Source organism: Ictidomys tridecemlineatus, chromosome 4 (assembly GCF_052094955.1).
Source record: "Ictidomys tridecemlineatus isolate mIctTri1 chromosome 4, mIctTri1.hap1, whole genome shotgun sequence".
In the NCBI taxonomy this organism is placed as follows: domain Eukaryota; kingdom Metazoa; phylum Chordata; class Mammalia; order Rodentia; family Sciuridae; genus Ictidomys; species Ictidomys tridecemlineatus.
The window spans coordinates 18,055,736-18,076,514 of record NC_135480.1 but is presented as its reverse complement, the minus strand read 5'-3'; the positions used below and the strand labels follow the sequence as shown (position 1 = coordinate 18,076,514).

Here is a 20,779-nt window from a genome sequence, read left to right as displayed (position 1 = left end):
GCTAAAGGTAGAGCAGAAGACCATGGACCAACTAAACATGATCAAGTTGTTTCAAGGTACTGACACATTGAAAACATCTAAGTTGTGCTGGAGCATTCATGTGGGGACAGTTACTGCAGCTCATCCTGGAGGCATGAGGTATGCAAAAGGAGGAGGCCCAGGGAAGGTTCAGGCAGATCACATGCTCTGTGAGCTACTCCACAAGAAGAGCACCGCACACAGAGATCTGAAGCCAGCGAACATCCTGGTAGACACTGGAGAAAACATCAACTTCTTTGACTTTACCTGAGATGCAGGTCACAGCTGGGCAGGGGTTGGACACATTCTGCAGTGCTCTTTTGTACTGTGCCCCAGAACTCTACAAGCAAGAAGATAACAAGCCTGTGGTGGGTGCCTAGATACTGGGTGTAGTTCTATTCTTCATGTTCACTGAGGAACCTCCAATTTAATGTGACCACCTTTGTGCAGCTGAAGGAGAAGGTCCTGAATGCATGGTTGAAATTCCCCTTCACGTTTCTGCTAAAGTACTTGGTGTCTTCAGTCAATTACTGACCATCAACCCCATACATAGGTTAATAGTAGACCAGATTTTGAGGTATCCATAGCTGAGCCAGGATGAGAAATATTCACCAACTCATTCTAGTGAGCGACGAGCCAACAACTCAACCCCACAATAATGACAATCATGCTTGACATGACTTATATCCCACATCACATCTGGGAATCTTTGGTAAACAGAAAATCTGACCATGCAATGGCTACATATCTGATGTTTCAGCACCATGCCATCCAGGGAGCAATAAGCATGTTTGCAATTAAACATGCACATCCAGAGGTGGGGTCTTGCTTGCACACTACAGATTCTATCATCTTCTGTGTCTCCCAAAAGAGGAGTGCCATTGAACTTCCCCTTCTTGCTCAGCTGGCTGAGAAGAACCAGTGGTCAGGGCAGCAGGGCAACAGAAGAGCAAGTCTGCTTTTCATTCCTGTCTGCATCCTGCAGGTGAGCAACACCACTCCCCGAATACCCTCCAACATGACCCTGCATACCCCCTCCATCCAGCCCCTGGATGACCATCAGAGGGTGAAAAGCAGAAAACAGGTCTTATCATGACACATCAGAAGAAGAAAACTCCGCCTTTACTGTGAAGTTCCATGGTGAAACTGCAGCCTATACCCATGACAACAGCAAGGGCTGGGAGGGGATGGCTAGGAGGATTGCCACCTATATTCTAAGAATACGTTTGTTGCTGCATGCTGTGATGCCATGTGCTGGTCCTGACAGCCTGGATTCAGAAACAAAGTGACGCCTATGAAAGTGGACAGCTGAGCTATAGACAAAGCCACTGGACAGCCAGAAGATCCTGAGCTCCATTGATCCTGACATTATTGCAGGGGAATCAACCAGACATGGATTTAAACAGACATGGATTTTAAAATACAGGAGGGAGGAGAGCAAACATCCTTGGGCTTCCGCATATAGATTCCATTCACAAGAGTATCTGGAGCTATCTGGGCCTGAGTGAGCCCCTCTGCCACCATCTGGTAGAGATATCAGAGACTGCTTTTCCTAGGACACTTGCCGTGTCCTGATTTTCCCTGTCCTTTATCCCATATTTATGGGATAGCAGAGATGATTTTTAATAAATTTCTTTTACTCCTAAATCTTATAATACTATTGATGCTGCAAAGATTTGAGAACTGTTTTGACTTCTATTTTCTTCTTACATAGAATGAAATATATAGAATAGGTAAAATTATACAATTATGCATCAGGTAATGGAGGAGAAACATCTTAACCATAAGTATAATGGAATTTTTTAATATTAGTGGTTTTCAGACAATTATTTTTTTTCCAGTAGTTAGATCATTTTCTTTTCTCTTTAGCTTCATGGTACTATCATTTTCCATTTGCTGTTTTTAATATTCAGAATGATATCCTTAATAGTTATCTCAAATTAGGAAAAGGCTATTAATGACCACTGGACATAAAATCCAAAACTTGAGAAATACTTGGAATGGAAGTGAAGGAGGAGAGGTAGACGTCTGCCTACAGCAAGAGTGTTGTCTAAGACCAATCAGGGAGTGGAAGATCAATGGCATTTCTAAATATGAAGACGAGATGAGAAAATGGAGAGAGGGTATGTGTTGATACTGCCTCTCCATTTAGGAGTTTTCTGAACTCTTAAAAACGTCCTTGTGTGCATGATTTCTGAGACATGCCACTTATCTATCAGATTTGTAGAATCTGCTGGCTATTCTGGGATAGACAGTGAAAATATTATAAGTCTTACTTATTTTAAGATTTTATTAGCAAATGGTAACGATTGCAATCCAATAGATTGTGACATATTTAGTGAAAGATGAAATCAATTTATGTTCATTCTCTTGGCTTCATTAGATATTACTGTGATCAGATACAGGCATACTGAGGACAAACTCCCAATGTAGGGCTGCAGACTGGTGCTCACCACAGCAGAGCTCCAAGCTACACAACAACACAGTTATGTACTGTAACCTCTACTGCAGCATTTACAAGAGAAGCAAGCATAGAAAGATTCCTTTATCATGTAAGAAAATGTAACATGCACATTCCAAAACTCAAATGGTCAAAACCATTCTCTACTTCTGGTTCACTGCTAAAAAAAAAAAAAAAAAATTGAAGGAGCACTATTTTACTAGTCAACTAGGCAGATATTATACTAAATTCTATATTTTATTTTCCAGTGGAAGATATTTCAGGGTGAAGCAAAGCATTGTGTATTTTAATAACCAACCACCCAAACAAAAATAATAACCCGAACATCATAAAACTTCAAAAACCTTCTAAAAACTGAGGTTTCTAGAAAACTCTTTTCTGAATGCACTGTGACCTTAGTGCTTTACATGCTGATAAAATGAAGGTTGCCACTACTGATTTTGGCCAAATAGACTCTGGGAGGTGCTCATGAGTTACATTTCCCTCCAGCTACATGTACTCCAATAAGTTAACTATTGTCATGTGTGTTGGTGCTGCCAGCTCCCTTAAAATACTGTCATGGGTAAGTGGTAAATTCACAAATATACCAGCTGCTTTCAAAACTAAGGAATTGTTTTTCTCACTGTGAAGTCTTTCCATTCCTCCAAGAGTTGTAGACATAATACACAGTATTTTTTTTTCATCATTCTACCTAGGTACAAGGTCACCAAATGTCCTCTGTTCTCCCTATCTTGTTGCTGCCTATTTAAACACATAGAATTTCCAAATGCCATAGTCCTCTGATTAAAGATCTGTGATGCCTCTTCATTATTATCTATAGATACTTCCTGTGGCATGATACATGAAGCCATTCATAGACTGACTTCATCCTAACCTTCTTAAAGTTTCTCTGAAGATGGCTTACCAAATAAAACTGCAAACAAAATTCTTCCCTAGAAAACTGAATTTCACAATTCTCTAGCCTCTAATTCTCTCCTCCACCTACCAATTTATCCTTCAAATCCTAGTTTTTCTGCAAAGATTTTTTCAGATCTTGGTAAAATCAGACATTTATTTTTCCTTACTGCCTCAACCCTCTGTGTTATCATCAGCCTAAAAAAAAAAAAGAAAAGAAAAAGAAAAAGGAAAAAGAAAAAGAAAGCATTGAACATGTATTGTGTGACAGCTAGTGCATAGGTCTTTTTAAATACTATTTATTTCTTTTTAATCCCACCTAAAATGCTATTAAGTAAGTATTTTTCCAATGTATAAATAAGGAAACATAGGTTTAAGGAAAACCAGTACTTGTAAATTTACACAACACTTGAATGTTGAATCAGCTGTCATATCACATGTTACTAAAATTACTGGTTTACATATAATGTATTTCCATCTGCACTCACAGAAATGTAAGAACCCTAAGATCTCTATGTGTGTGTCTCTCCTAGCTCCCAGAATAGAGCCTGGGGCATATTAGGTTTGTGGATGTAATGTGTTGAATGACTAAATGAAAGGAGAACACATACAAGAACATATTTAGCGCTAAAGCATTTTTCATTTTAGATCAAGGTTTTCATCCACCTGAGGAAATAGAACAAACATTTGGGAAATAGCTTGATTATAGTTCTACTCTCTAATGTAATTTTAATGATTCCACAATGTCGAAAACAAAATCCTCCAGGAAACATATCAACCCAGGTAGCACAACTTCTCCTTGCCTCAGAACTCTCAGGCACAGCAGGTCATCATGACATCATAACAGATCAATAAGACAGGACAGTTGATAACTATAACAACACAGAAGGTGATATGACACCACAGCAGGTCATTATGAAAACACAGCTGGTTGTTATTACATCATAACAAGTCATTATGACACCACAGCAGGTTACTATAACATTATAGCAGATCATTATGAAACCATAGCCGATCATCATGAATTCATGTAAGGTAATCATGGCACCACAGCAGGTCACTATGACACCATAAAACTTCATTATGATATCATGAGAGATCAATATGACATCATAGCAGACATTATGATATAATGCAATGTCATCATGACACTACAGTAGGTCATTGTGACACCACAGTTGGTCATTTTTATCATCATGGCAGATCATTATGACTCAATAGAAGCTCATTCTGACACCACAGATGGTCATCATGACATCACAGCAAGTCATTTTTAACACCATAGAAGCTCATTATGACATCATGGATATCATTACTCAGCCACAGCAGGTCATTATGACATCATAGCAGATAATGTCATAGGGCTGGATCATTGTCTCCTGAGGTAGGAGAAAGAATCTTTATCATGTCCTGAACCACAGTTTATTCAGGGCTATGTGGACCCGGGTATGCAGGGGCTTAAGAAAAGAGACACAAAAAAGTAGAGAAAAAAAGCCATGCACAGTGGTTCAGCCTACCTCTGGTGGCTAAGAGTAAAGGCAGTTCCAATTAGAATTTATCAGCTTGAACCCATGATTCTCTACTCCAGCAGCAGGTGTTTGAACTCAAGGTACAAACTGATAAAATTCGTTGGCTACCAGGGAATTTCCCTTGGAACAGGGCATGGCCATACAACTAGGTGGTCTCCGAGATGCCTTCATACTGAGAGTTCTCCAGAGGAGCGCCACGTGGCCTCTGTCCCTGGGCAGTTGAAAGACCATCATTCATTCCTGGTTCTGACAGATTTTCATTGCTACTATTTCTAGATGAAACCACAGTGCTTCTGAGGGTTTCTTATTGAAAAGCATGGAGAAGCCTTTGCCAGATCACTAGCTGTATATCAGATGCTACAGGGATATGTTAATTTGTTCAAGCAAGGAAATCACATATAATTCAGCATGTTCACTTGAAGTCTCTTTCTGATTAAACTTGTGGACTTCCATTCTACATTTCCTATAACCATCAGTATCCTGAACAGGACAAATCGTTCAGTTGAATGTGATGGGAATCAACCCTGGTGTAGACCTTCAAGACCTTCCTGGTGGCAATAAGCTCTGAAATGCCTCCAGGAATGAAATTTATATTTGTAATGTAATACCATTCCATGTAAAATACAATTTTATATTTGTTTTACTATTTTCCTAGATAGAAGCAATTCTACTGGCTTCTACTTGGCCTTTCCCACCATAATCATTTTCTCTCTATGGGTCAGGAGATCATTGTGGAGATTCTACCTCTCCTGAGTTTCTCTTTCCTAATTTTAATTTAAGAACAGCATGAATGACCACCAAATGAGTCTTGGGACACTCAACACTGAGACAAAGACCTGAATTAAAATTTCATTGATCACCTAATCTCCATGAGACCTTCGTCTTCAGGACCATACTCATATTTGGGTGTTCTTTAATTATCCTCAGTTGATATTTGGGGTCCAGTAGTTGCATAGGTACTTGATTATTTCCATTTGCCTAATGCACTGTGCCCTGAAAAAGGCTTTACTGTACCTTGAAGAAGAGTAGGAGAAAGTTTAACTTAAATTTTAGACAGAGTTTCAGGGTGCTACCTCAAGCACATCCAAATTCTCTTTATTTTAGTTGCTCTGGATCTGTAGAGTGGCTCAAGTCTGGAAGTTGACTGAGGGAACATGACTTCCTATTTTCAAAATTTAGTTTTGTTTTGATTCACTTAAACTAAAATTTTTCTGCTAAACATGATCTCACCCCATAAATAGTTTCTTATCTTTCTTAGATATCAATTCCCTTGTGAATTACCTGTAAATATTTGAGGAATTGTTTCTCTCTTTCTAATGAGTATTTAGTCTATAGATGCAGAACCTGCATTTTTATGAAAAATTTTTATGAAGGTTACATATGAAAGCAGAGGTTGGGGAAGCTGATAAGGTTAGGGAAGAAAGTGTGTTGTCTATGTGAAGTCTGGTGTCATTCTGGGACCTTGGTAGCTCTGGAGTATGCATTGTACTATGATTGCACATGGGGGCAGCAGAGCCAACCATTTTGTACACCTGTGGTAGTCTTTTATTGTCTACTTAGGGCCTTGAGGTGTTGGGCATAAGCACTGGAAGAATCTTGCATTTTCTCTAGTGTAATTGTCCAGAGAAGGTTAGGGCTGTCAACTCTTAGCAGCCCAGACTTACAGTAGCTGGTTCATGGACAATCTGGCCTGGTGGAGGGGATCTGAGCTGGATCTAATGGTGTTTATCACAACCCATGTCAGAAGACCAGAGTTTAAACAACCAGCCTTTCACACTCAGATCTGTACAGTAGCCTGCTGTTCTCCTGCTGTGGATCTTGTCCCCTTCATGCCATTCTTCTTCAAATCTAACTACATCACTCACTAACTTAAAAAGACTTCTGATGTTTTTCCCATGGCCCACACCATTAAGCTGTAACAAGATTATGAGACTCTTGCCAATCTTGCTTGTTTATGTCTCCCAAGTGTCAACAGTTACAAGAGCTAATTTTATAGTAGCTTGGTCTGCAGCTTGGTGGTTGGCACTAGTGGGTTTCAATAAATAATTGTGGAATGAATAGTTTAATAAGCACAGACCTGTTGAATCAATTAGTTTTTCTGTACAGTTTTTTTTTCTCTTAACCTGTTATCTATCTCCTGTTCTAGAAATGCTTTGGCACATACTTTTGCCTATTCCCTGTACCATACCGCAGGTGCCATTTTTAATGTCTTCCAATCTAAGTATCAATTCTTGACCCAAACCCCAGATCCTTTGAAATCCCTTCAGTATATGTTCATAACATCTTGTTCATCTAAACATTTATAACACAGAGTATTCATTTTCTACTCTTTCTAGGATTCTCTCAATGAATTTTCAATTCTATAAAGGAAGAAGTAAAACTTCATTTTTATCCACATCTGAACATCCCCTCTAATATGCATGTACCTTAGGGAAAAAATTATGTGTTTATTAATTAGGAAGGAAAATTTGAGTGAAAAAATATTTAATCTTGAAATTTCTCTGTGTGCAGACAGATCTTCATATTTTGAAAAACAGTTTTGAATAATGAAATGATCACAAAGTAACAGAAATACCGTAAACAGCTCAGATTCATAGGAAAATAAAAACTTCTTGAGGGAATATCAATGTGCGGTTTATTTTCATATGATGAGCAACACAATTCCAAGATTTTCTCATTCCTTAGCCGGCTGCAGCAAAATAACTGGGGGGTGACAAGCAACTTGTGTAGATTGATACAGCAGGAGTAGGAGCCGTTTATTGTAGGACAACAGAGATATATATACATTCCACACAGCTTATCTTAATTAACATATACTAGACACAGCAGTCAATCAATAAGGAATCTCCACACTTAATGGCTCACTGACTTTACTTCACAAACCACTCCCTCTGGCATTTTGCCAGGCACCATCTTGACTTGTTTACAGACTCTAACAAGTACACCTCACACAAGATCTACCATCTTAGAAAAATGTAATGCATACCAACAGTATTGACAATATCAGCACTATGCTGTGTAAACCTCTAGAACTTATTCATGCTGTGCAACTCAAGACAGATGTGTTGACTAACATCTCCCATGTCCCCTTCTCCACCTCATAAAGCTGTTTCACCCTCTGCTTTATGAGTTAGACTATTTTAGATATTTCCTATAAATAAGGTCATGTCACCTTTGCATTTTTCCTTCTAACATATTTTTTAAATATCATGTCCTCTGAGTTTATGCATGTTGTTGTAAATGGCAGGATTTTCCTTTTAATTATGGCTGAAGAAACATCACAAACTCTTTTCTAGTCATCTGCCAACTGAAATTTAGGTTTCTTTCCCTTTCTTGCATACTATGAATAGCATATAATGGACTTGAGAATGCACATGCAATTTTGGTTCTCATTTCAATTCATTTGAGTATTAGTATTATCTTGATAATGTGAAGCTTTATTTTTTGAAGGTTTTAAAGGAATATCCACACTGTTCCATAGAGGATGAATTGATTTACATTTCAATCAACAGTGACACATTTTCCCTTACCCCATAACTTTGCCAATGTTTATTATCTTTTTTTGTTTTAATAATTCCTATCCTTTCAGATTGAGTGTCTCATTGTAATTTTGATATGCATTTTCCCTAATTATTATTGCCAGAGAGCACCTTTTTATATAGATGTTGACCATCATTATGTCTTTGGAGAAAAGTCCATTCTAAGTCCTCTATCTTTTATTTTTGTTTATTTGCTTATTTTCATTTATTTTAAAATTATACAGAAAAATATACATATTGTACTTATTAATGGTGTACCATGTTAATTTTGGATGCATATATACACATTGCATAAAATTTAAAGCTGTTAAGACATATTTAAGTCTTGAAAATTTAGCATTTTCCAATGGCATGCATCCTCAAAATAATTTTTTTCTAGCTTTTTGAAATGTGCAGAAAATTATTCTTAACTATACTCACTCAAACTTCTCATTTCTCTCTAACTGTAACTCAGTATCCATTGATCACTATATCTCTGTCACCTGCCCTCTACCTTCCCTGTTCTTTGCTAACCACCATTATACCCTCAACTTCTATGAGGTACACATTTTTTTTAATTCTCATATGAGTGAGATCCTATGGTACATGTCTTTTCTGTACCAGTTTATTTCATTCAACATAATGATTCCACACACTTTTATCTATTTTGCTGCAGAAAGCAGAATTTCATTCTTCTGAATATGTACCATAACTTCTGTTTTAATTTGTTAAAGGGCAACTAGACTAATTCTTTATCAGAGCTAATGTTAATTGTGATGTAATAAACATGGAAATGCAGGTTTCTCTTTGTATGCTGACTTAATTTTTTTTATTGCCTTTATATCATCCTTTATTTAAGTTTTCTTAGTATTCTGGACTGAATAACATCATAATAATCTTTTTCTCAACTTTAAAAATTTGCCATGTAGTACATTCTCATTCACCAGAAGTAATGTTATCAATTATAGCAAGCCAATATGTAGATCATAACACACTTTTTAATACTTTTCATTTTATGATATTCTATTAACTTTTAAAATTTGAATTATTTATACAAACATGGAGCACACCTTTTTGTAATTAGGATCCAAGTCTTGTGGATTGTACATCATGTAGAGATTCACTGTGGTATATTCATATATGACCATAGGAAAATTATGTCAGGATCATTCCGCTGTCTTTCCTATTCAATTTCCTTTTGATATGTATGTAGAAGTGGGATAGCTTGATTATTTGAAAGTTCTACTTAGAGTCTTCTGAGGAACCTCCATGCTGTTTTCCATGGTGAGTGTATTAACTTATGTTCCCAACAAGAGTATGTAAATGTTTTTTTGTCCACATCCTTACCATCATGAGTTATTGTGTTTGTTTGATAATAGTTTTTCTTTATCTCTCCTTAATTACTAAAGTAGATCTTTGGTGGTAACAGTACTTTTGACTGACAGGTTTACATTTCTATTTCCCATTTCAAGGACCATAATTCCCATTGTAGGGTCTTAACCAAAAGGGAAGAACAATCACAGAACTCTTCAAGGATGTCAGGGCTCCCTTCAGAAATTGGTTTCTCATACTAGTGATTCAATGTATGTCTTCTGGACCTTCCTAGGGTGGTCAAGTAGGTCTTAAATTACAAATCATGCTACATTATGCAGCTATTTCATTTTTTATAACTTGTAAACCTATGAGGAACTATTTCCTCTCTTTCCAGATCAGTTTGTGTTCCATAGATGCAGAATCAGAGGTGAGAATTTTTATGAAGGTGTCATGTGGAGGCGAGGACTTAGGGAAGCTGGTGAGGTGGGGAAGCGGAGTGCATTGTGTCAAGTGAAGTCTGGCTTCAGCTGGGAAACTCAGCAGCTCTGAACCGTTCACTATACTGCATGGCTGACTTCACATGAAGGCAGGAACCCAACTGTCATAGTCCTGTGATAGTCTTTTATTGTGCACTTGGAGCCAATGTGTGTGTGTGTGTGTGTGTGTGTGTGTGTATGTGTGTGTGTGTGTGTGTGTGTGTGTGCGTGTGTGTGTGTGTGTGTTGGGAGGCATAATCTCTGGGCTGCAGCTTCCCTTTTCTTTAGTGAAATTACCCAGAAAAGATTAGGGCTGTGAACTGCTAGCATCCCAGACTCTTACTAGCTGGTTCTTAGGTACTCAGGCCTTGTAAGAGGGGATTTGAGGTGGATTCGCAGTCCACTGTGCTTTGTCTACCGCAGAATCCACAGTCTTTCACACTCTCATCATTACAATAGTCAATCTGTTATTCTGCTGCTAATCTTGTCTCTGTCATATTATTTCTATTACTGTAACTTGAGTTTTCATTGTAAAACTCAAATCTAACTATGTCAATCACTAGCTTAAAAAGTACTTTTAATATTTTCTCCATGGCCCTCTCCATTAGGGTTTGACAGGATTATGGGAGATGCAGCCTTTGTGATCTTGCTTATGTTTATCTCTCCAGACTCAGGAGTCATAATTCACCCTTATAATAACTTAGTGTGTAACTCTATTAGCTTAGTGGCTAACACCTGTGGGGTTTCAATAAATAATCACTTCACTAATAGGTCATCTAATAATCACAACCATATTGGGTTGATTAGTGTTCTTACATGGTCTTTTATGCCTCCTGACTCTTGTTGGCTATTACCTGTCCTAGGAATGCTTTGGCTCAATTTCTTATCTTTTTACTGATCCCATTCTATTCCATGAGTATCATTTTTGATGTGTTTACATCTTGAAATACTTTCCTGACCATCCTCTTCAGATCTTTGTTTGGTGTTACTCCATTAAGCTTTCATAACACCCTTTTCATTTTACTATTTATACTTCTAGAAGTAATGTTCTACATCCTCCTTCAAGTCTCTCAATATATCTTTGGCTCTGTGAAGGATAAAGGTATGTATCTATTTATCCACCTTCAAAACTTTCAAAATATCAATATCTTTTGGCTCAAACCTAAGTGAGGCAAAAATTTAGAATGCAGTGATACACACACAAACACACACACACACACACGCACGCACACTGGGGATTGAACTCGGAGGCACTCAAACCTATGTGAGGCAAGAATTTAGAATTAAATGATACACACACACACACACACACACACACACACACACACGGGACTGAATTCGGGGGCACTCAACCACTGAGCCACATCTCTAGACCTTTTTTGTATTTTATTTAGAGTCAGGGTCTCCCTGAATTGCTTAGTACTTCACTGTTGCTGAGGTTGGCTTTGAACTCACGATCTGTCTTGCCTCAGTTTCCCAAGCCACTGGGATTACAGGCATGTGCCACCACACCTGGCTAAGTGTAAAATATTTCTAACACTGCTTTTTTTGTGTAAGCAGAGCTACTTAAGTTTATAAATAGCATTTATTTACAAAATGTGATTACAATGTAAGAGAAAATCATAAATATCCCCTACACATAGGAGAATAAAATCTTGTTGAGGGATATTAAAATGATATATGTTTTCATTTTTCTGAGAAACACATTTTCAAATTCTTTCTCATTCCTCATTTTAAATTAAAGTAAATATACCATGTGCCTCCTCTAAGAGTTCTCTCTGGGATTCTCCTCAGAGTCTAAATGAGATGAAGGTAGAAAAAAATTTCCCTTGTCTCTGTTGCTCTTTTCCTACTATGTATTTAATTTAATTTATTTAGGTTATTTTATACATTTATTCTTTTATTCCATATTTATTGTGTGTCAGACTTTGTGTGGTATGTCCTAGAGACTATTGTTATCTTGCAAGCAAGAACTTTATGGATCATAGCTATGTATTTAGTAAATAGATTTCATGTCTGATATTCAAGTATTTTATTTGATTAATAACTCTACAGAACCCTGCTGAAGATCACAAGGAAATTTAGAAACACTGTTGAATTTATGTTACTGATCATACAAATATCAAGTGTTCTATGTGTATTCAAGCTCTAAAATCCTACAAACCACACTCTACTGGAAACATATGAACATCAGTTATGCTGTGTAAATTAATAATAGGTATTAAAGAAAACAGATTATTAGTCGTAATCACTTAATATATGCAATACACCTAGCACAGTTTTGTCTGAGACATGGCAACTAGAGTGACCTTTTTCTCATCATAATCTGGAGATATACCATAGGAGTTAAGAGTATAGTCTGGAAAATCAGCAACATTCTGGTTACTGGAGCATCATTATATCTACATTGATAGTTTCATCATTTTGCCAGTATCATCACAGGTAAAATGGAGATACTAACAGTTGTTTTAGTCAGCTTTAACATTGCTATGAGCAGAATACCTGACAATAACAACCGAGAGGGAGAAAAGTTTACAATGAGGTCTCATGGTTTCAGAGGTCTCAGTCCATAGATACCTGACTTTACTGTTCTGTGCCCAAGGCAGCACATCATGTAGGAATAGCCCATGGGAGGAAAGCTCAGCTAACGGCAGGGTGGGAAGGAGACAGGGAGAAGACGATCTGCAGGGAAGATGCACTTTTCCAGGGCACAATATCAGTGACCTCCAGCCATGCTCCTCCTGCATCCAATTTCCACCTGGTCAGTCCATTCAAACTAGGATCTGTTCACAGCTTTCATGGTCTAAATATTTACCTCTGATATTTCTATATTAACAGGTGCTTTGGGGACATACCTTGAATCCAAACCATAACAGCAGTGTATATATCTTACAAGTATTATAGAGATTATTGCCCAATACCAATATTTGTAATTATTTATTTTTTTTTAATTTTCTTTGGAATTATAGCCTATGAATGCATATACATGCATACAGCTAGAAATAAAAAGCCCCCAGTAAGAAGAATTTTACAAATATGAGAGAGTTGTCCTGGATTAGGTTTTCTCCACTATTTTGCACCCATGTATGGCTGCCTCAGTGAAGAATTTATAAATGACAGTATGCTTTTTTTGTATTGTTTATGTATTTTTGCTGAGATTATTCAATATGTCTTTTGATCCTTTCTTCAGTTAAATTAATAATGGACCTGAGGCACATTCATTTGTCACTTGAAATGGCTTTGCTGCTAAACAATTTCCTAATGGTATTTTTCATCTGAGCATTTCTCAAAGTATAGATTAAGGGATTTAACATAGGAGTAATCATAGTGTAGAATACAGCAACAGCTTTATCAATGGGTAAAGTAGCTGCAGGTCTCATATACACAAAGATGCAGGGAACAAAGAACAGGACAACCACTGTGATGTGGGAGACACAGGTGGACAGGGCTTTGCGCCTACCCTCCAGGCTGTGGGTCCTCAGGGAGCGCAGTATGACCACATAGGAGATGAGCAGCAGGAGGAAGTTTAACAGGCAAATGAACCCACTGTTGGCAGCAACGAAGAGCCCCAGAGTGTGGGTATCAGTGCAGGCCAGTTTGAGCAAAGGGTTCAGGTCACACATAAAGTGATCAATGACATTAGGGCCACAGAAGGGTAGTGGTAAGATGAAGAGGATCTGGATGATTGCATGGAGAAAACCTCCCACCCATGACACTCCCACTAGTAGGCGACATACTTTCCGGTTCATGATGATTGTATAGTGCAAGGGCTTGCAGATGGCTACATAGCGGTCATAGGCCATCATTGTAAGCAGAATGACCTCTGCACCTCCAAAGAAATGTTCCCCAAAGATTTGCATTATGCACGCATAGAACAAGATGGTTTTCTTTTTTTGGAGTGAATCTGCCATTGGCTTAAGGGTATTGACAGAGGCATAGCAGGCATCAATAAAGGAGAGATAGGCCAGAAAAAAATACATGGGGGACCCCAACAATGAACTGGTGGTGATGGTGATTACAATGAGCATATTTCCTACCATACAGATGATGTATATGAGCAAGAACATAACAAATACAATTTTCTGCAACTTTGGATTCTCAGTAAGCCCCAGAAGAACAAACTCTGTCACATTATTCCTATTCTCCATGTATTTCAAGTGAAAGTGAATCGCATTACCTGTAAAAAACAAATACAACCTTGAATTAAACTTCTCCATTCTCATAAATAAATAATGTGTGGATTCTATGGAGTCGAGAGAATTGATGTGGAGATTTTTGCATTTATATTGTTGAGTGAGGTGGAAAAAAAGTGTTCTGAGTAATGATGATTACTTTACCTTCTAGTAAAGATTCTGCAAAGACTATATATGTGAGAAAATTTTGTATACACACAAGGCAAGAGGCTGAGTATCTGTAATTTTCTGAGATGACTCAGAGCTTAAATTGAATTAATAGGTTTCACTCATAGTGTCATTTAAACCCCCAAAGCAAGGTAGGAACAGAATGTGACTGCCATCAAGGTACAACTAAAGAATGTTGCCCTTTTTTCCTTATGAAATGGGGAAACATGAGAGCTAATTGAGAATAGGAATCAAGAATGGTGAGAAACTTAAGGAAGGGAATATTAGATGTTACTTTTGTAACCATCCTTTTGTGTCTTGGATGAAGCATAGTGGGTTAAATAAAGGGTGGAAGCCAGAGATCAGAACCCCATGTAGCAGAGTAATAGTAACAATTCATATAAAGAGATGAGGGCAACACTTACAGAAATGTAATCAGTGTACAAAAGAACAGCTATAAAATAATTAATAAAACTTGTTGAGTAAATCTAATAAATTTGCAATACCTAATTATGAAACAACTAATATTTATTTCATGCATGGCATAGTACCAATGCTTTACCTGCACGATTCCTCTTCATACTTGACGTAATCTGTATGACTGGTCTTGTTGCATCCTTCTTACTGGTAAAGAAATCATCTCAGAAACTATAGTGTAAGGCTTGCAGATGGCTAACAATAATCTTGATCATGTTTACTGATAGTAACTGAACTCTACATGGGTTCTAAGTGTTTTGCAGACATGTACTGATCTAGTTCTCACAACAAAATGAATGGCTAGTGTTGTTATCTTTTTATCCATCTTTACTCTTATTTATATATGCACAGAGAAGTTTTGAATATTTTTCTAGAAAAATTAACTAATAAGTAGCAGAGTCAAGAAGAGAATAAATAGGGCTGGGGATGTGGCTCAAGCGGTAGCGTACTCGCCTGGCATGCGTGCAGCCCGGGTTCAATCCTCAGTACCACATACCAACAAAGATGTTGTGTCTGCTGAAAACTGAAAAATAAATATTAAAAAAATTCTCTCTCACTCTCTCTCCTCTCTCACTCTCTCTTAAAAAAAGTTTTTTTTAAAAAAGAAGAAAATAAATAGATCATTAGATATTTTTTAAAGATGGGGTTTTATGATGTTTCTCAGGCTGTCATTAAAATTGTGATTCTCCTGCATCAGCCTCCTAGTAGGTGGAATTATAGGAATGCACCTCTTTGTCTGGCTTCAAGTTAGTCCAACTTTTATTCATTTTTTTATCCTTCAGTTCTTTAACATATATTGTTCTCCTCTTCCTCTTGACCTATAAATTCCATATTATGTTATATAAATTATGTTGAACTACTTCAGAGAGAGTTTATGCAAAGCAATTTCATCAGCAGACACAAAGATACATAATTTTTCATTTGAACTCTCAAATGTTACAAAAAAAATGAGTGTTTCTTCATTGTCAGAAGGACTCCTTTCACTTGGCCTGTCCCTCACACCCCGTTCTGCCTTCTCTAACACCATTATATAATATGGACCCCACAGTCAGCTGGAAAATGTTGTACAGAATCCTCATGAAATTAAGTGTACTGATTTGAGTGTCAGTAAGACCAGATTTAAATCCTGTTTCTTCTGCTTGCAACTTCTTTTACCTGGATATATTTCCTGTCTCTGCACCCATCTGCATTATCATCTACAAAGTGAGAGTGAGAATGTCACCTCATAGGTTTTATGAGAATTGATTGTTACATGAGCACATTCATCACAGATCTAGGGACACATATAGGGCTTTCATTTATTTTTATAACTGTGTATGCACTCAGCAAAGCTAAATTGACAGTTTGAATAAAAATATGGAGACATTTTCAAATCTCCTGTCAGCTAAAGAAGAATCTTCTGGATTACTGCTTTTAAAGAAAACATGTGTTTTACCCACAGCAGTTGACCCCAGAAAGACTTCTTGTTTGTACTAGGGCTCCACAGCTGATGATTTGTGTCATTTAATTTTTATATCCAAATCTTAAGTGTGTGAAAGGTGTACTTAAATTTTGTTTTTATCTTCAGAGTCTTGGTTATTAAATGAGGTGTCTCATGGCAAACTACATTTTCTTGTTGTTAGAGGGCTGGGTTTTATAAAAAGCTTCATCCACTATGTGCCTAAAATTGTCTAATGTTAAATTTGCTCAATGATATTCGCCCACCATCTTTTGAAAAAGGGGGATGAGGATGAATTATCTTATAACAAATGACACTCAACAAATGACACTCTATGACTGCATTTGATAAATGTTAAAAAATAATGATCTCTGCATATGAAAAATTACAAAATTAATAAACATCCACACTATTGAAAATCTTACCTTTAGTGCTTTTAGATGATTTTAATTATGCTTTGAGTATTCAGAATAAATTTCATCTTCAAAAAGACCTCCTCTTGAAATAAGAATTTTAATATGAAGTGACAACAAACTTCCAATGAAAATATTCAGGTAACCCAACATCAAATCGAATGTCATTAAGGATGTTTCCTTTAAAGTCTAAATCATTCTTTTTAACTTAAAGCCTAAAATATTTTAATAGGAAATCTGTGATTTGGATTTGTAATGGATTCACTTGGTATGTTTTGGAGAAATGAAATCGTTCTTGCTCTGGTTGAGCAGGACAGAAGGCAGGAGGTTGGGAGAAAAAGAATTCAGATGGGTCACTTCTGATGAATCTTGCTGTGGATGAATCAACTACAACAAAAAATATTGCCATCTTACAAGACCAGGAAATTTTAAGAGGTTTTCAGAAGAATTTAGGGACCTAGCTTATAGCTGTGCTTTCTCTCCCAGGAATTAATTATATCTTTTGATGGACATATATTACCTTGAAAGCAGGTATTCTGGAAAGATGTATTTGAAAATTACCAGCCTCTGAATGGAGACTTGTATTCCCTAAAGTTTGAATGTAATTTCTTTTTCTTTTTTCCCTGAAGTTGGGTTGTTAGGAAAGATGAATACCATGTAAATAGGATTGCAGCATTAATCCAGTGTGAGTACCAGCAATGTAGTTTCCTGAAAATGTGTCACAGAGGGGGCTTCTTTCTTATCAGTATTAAATCCTTTGTGAAAACCCACTGTGAATTGCTTGAGAACTAAAGAAGTGAAGGCATATTAATGACAGATATTTTAAATGACAGCTATTTTTAACTGCATGTGCTGCTTTTCCTGATTTCCAGTGTTTGGGAAGTAGCCAGAAACCAAAGAAAGGTCTATATAATAGTGTTCTCTGGGTCACAGCATCGAATGATTGACAGCATTACAGATTTGGAGAGACATTTAAAACACAGTGAGAGTTCAAGTCATTGCACATTTTGTCAATTGGACAAAACTTCATTGTTACTTATTTGCCACTTAGTCATTTTAGGATGTCTGTACATTATTTAAAAAAAATTCATTCGAATAATTAATATACAAAACGCAGTACATATATAACATGTAATCTATGCCATGAAATTATTTGGTCACCTATCTGACCATCTTCAAATGTGTCCATCTAACTTCTTGTTTATTATTAGTATAATGATGATGATGATTATGATGATGATGATGATGATGATGATGACATGCAGCACATAATCTGCCCTTTGAGAAGTATTTTAAGTATCCTGGACAATATTGATCAGTATAAGCTCAATGGTGTATAAATCTCTAGAACTTATTAATATTGTAAAAGCAAAACATCATACCCATTGATTGATGTTTTCTTCCTCTTCATTCCCCAGCTCATGACAACCACAGTCCCACTCTATAACTCTGAGTTAGACTATTTTAGACTTATCCTGTAAGTGATGTCATGTTGTGTTTGACCTTTTGTGCCTGGCTTATTTTCGTACCATTAATGTTTTCTGGGTTGATCCAAAATGATACAAATGGCAGGATTTTCTTCTTTTTCCTTTTTATTAATGCTTCATATTTATATATAACATCAAGACTCATTTTGACATAATTATACAATCATGGAGTATAACTTGTTCCATTTCAGTCCCCAGTTTTCCTGTATACTGAATATTGCATGTATACATTTATTTATTTTTTTATCTACCCATCTGTTGACAGGCACCTGAGCTTGTTCTATAGCTTGGCTGTTATGGGTTGTAGTCCTATAAACATGTGCCTGTATCATTATAGTATGCTGACTCTACTTCTTTTGAATAAACACCAAGGAGTGAGAAAGCTGGGTGAATTTGTGGTTGCATTCCTGGTTGTTTAAGGAAGCTCTATACCACTTTCCAAAGTTTTTATACTAATTTGCAGTCCTACTGAAAATGAAGGAAGATACCTTTTCTCACTGTGGATCAAACACACCTAAAAATTATACAAGATACCTTTCAAGTTCTAGAAGACAGGCTCTGTACTCAAACATATTGGCACAGGTATCCACTTCCTTAACAAGACTTCTAAAGCTCAAGAAATAAAACCCCCAAATCAATAAATGAGATGGCATGGCATGAAATTAAAAATCTTCTGCACATCAAAGGAAACACTAGCATGAAAAGAGCCTACAGAGTGGGAGAAAATCTTTTTAAGCTCTTCCTCCAACAGAATTAAGAATACTTCAAAGCTTGACATCAAACAACAAAAACAACAAAATAAAATAGCAAAGAGGCCCCCCCAAAAAAAAAACCAACCAACAAACAACAACAAAATGCCAAATAACCCAATAAATAAATGGTGAAAAGAAAAACACATGACACAAAAGAAGAAATACAAATGGCCAACAAATATATTAAAAAATGTTCAACATCCCTAATCAGAGAGGCAAATCAAAACTTTCATCTCACTGAAGTTAGAAGATAAATCATCAAAAATACAAATAATGATTTTCTTCTTTATAAAGGCTGATATTTTTGTTTTTGAAACTATTTTAGGAAACTCCATACTCTTTTCTGTAAAGGCTAAACTAATTTATATTAACAAAAACAGTGGGAAAGCATTTTCTTTTTCTCACATCCGTCACAACATTTATTATCTTTTTGTTTTTGTTTGTTTGATTTTATAATTCCAATCCTATCAAATTAAGTTGATATCTTGGTGTGATTTGATTTGCATTTTTCTTGATGTTTATATTGACATCAAGTACCTTTTAGTTTATCTGTTGTCCACAGGTATGTCTTCTTGCACAGGACGAGTAGTTCAGTTGAATGTGGTGAGAATCACACCGGAAGAGTGAGATCTACCAGCTTCTACTTAGCCTTTTCCACCATGATATTCTGTGCTCCATAGGTTCAGTAGTCACAACATTTCCTGATTATTTCTCTTCTTCTAATGCACAGATAACCTGAAAAAGGCTTTGGGGTATCTTGAAGACAGATCAACATTAAATTGAGGCAGTGCTCCTGGCTCCTACCTCAAGCATATCCAGCTTCTCTTTAATTTCAGGGTTTCTGGATCTGCAGAATGGCTCAAGTCTGGATGTTGATTGAGGAAGCTTGAATTTCTGATTTGAGAATTCGGTTTTTATTTCATTCACTTGAACTTTTCTTCTTCACTATATCAAAGTAAGAACTCATTAGGATTTCTATACTATTTCAATAATAGGAAGCCTGAAATCGACCAGCCAAGGTCATAGGTCTCTTCAGGCCAGTTGGCTTCTTCTTTAACTCTGCTGTTCACTTGTTACCATCCAGGGATGTTGGGTTCATTGACTCTGTTCAGCAAAGAATTGCAGAGCAAGATACAGAGCAGCAGGTTTATCGCAAAAGTGACACAGAGCATCGCTCCAAAGAGAAGCCAGGAATCTGTTGGGGTAGATTTGTCTTGTCATTTCTATGGTTTCTGGAATTTCCTCCTCTCCTGTCTCCTCCTCTGTCCACATTTTCTTCAGTATTAATGGTTGGAGTCCCCTCTGTCCACACATCTGTTTTAGTTTTGTCCTGGATCCCTGGCTTAGGGGCAGGAATACAGACTTGTCTATCTGATTGGAATCTCTGCTGTGTCCAGGAGCACTTTCATCAAGCAGAGCCTCCTTCTCTAGGCTCCTTTTTCCTGGCCCTGTTCCCTACCCCCACCTCCTTACTCACCATCTTGCCATCTTGCCCTGGCTGCCTGAGCCCTTCTGTATCTCCCTCACACTGAGGCAACCACAGGACTAAAACTTTGGATGTCAAGAGTTGCCTCTTAACCCCTGCTATCCCTGGATCCAATTAATCACTTTGCAGTTAGAGGTTCCAGGCCGGTGACCACAGTTTCCACTGAGGGGTTCCGT

At 37.0% G+C, this 20,779-nt stretch overlaps 1 protein-coding gene across 1 annotated transcript; it reads right to left on the bottom strand.

Annotated features, from left to right (window-relative positions):
• Positions 1–13,428: 13,428 nt before the first annotated feature.
• Positions 13,429–14,358, bottom strand: LOC144376756 (olfactory receptor 4C46-like). Its single transcript, XM_078045039.1, has one exon. It carries the CDS (start codon positions 14,356–14,358, stop codon positions 13,429–13,431), a length of 930 nt encoding a protein of 309 aa, XP_077901165.1.
• Positions 14,359–20,779: the final 6,421 nt, after the last annotated feature.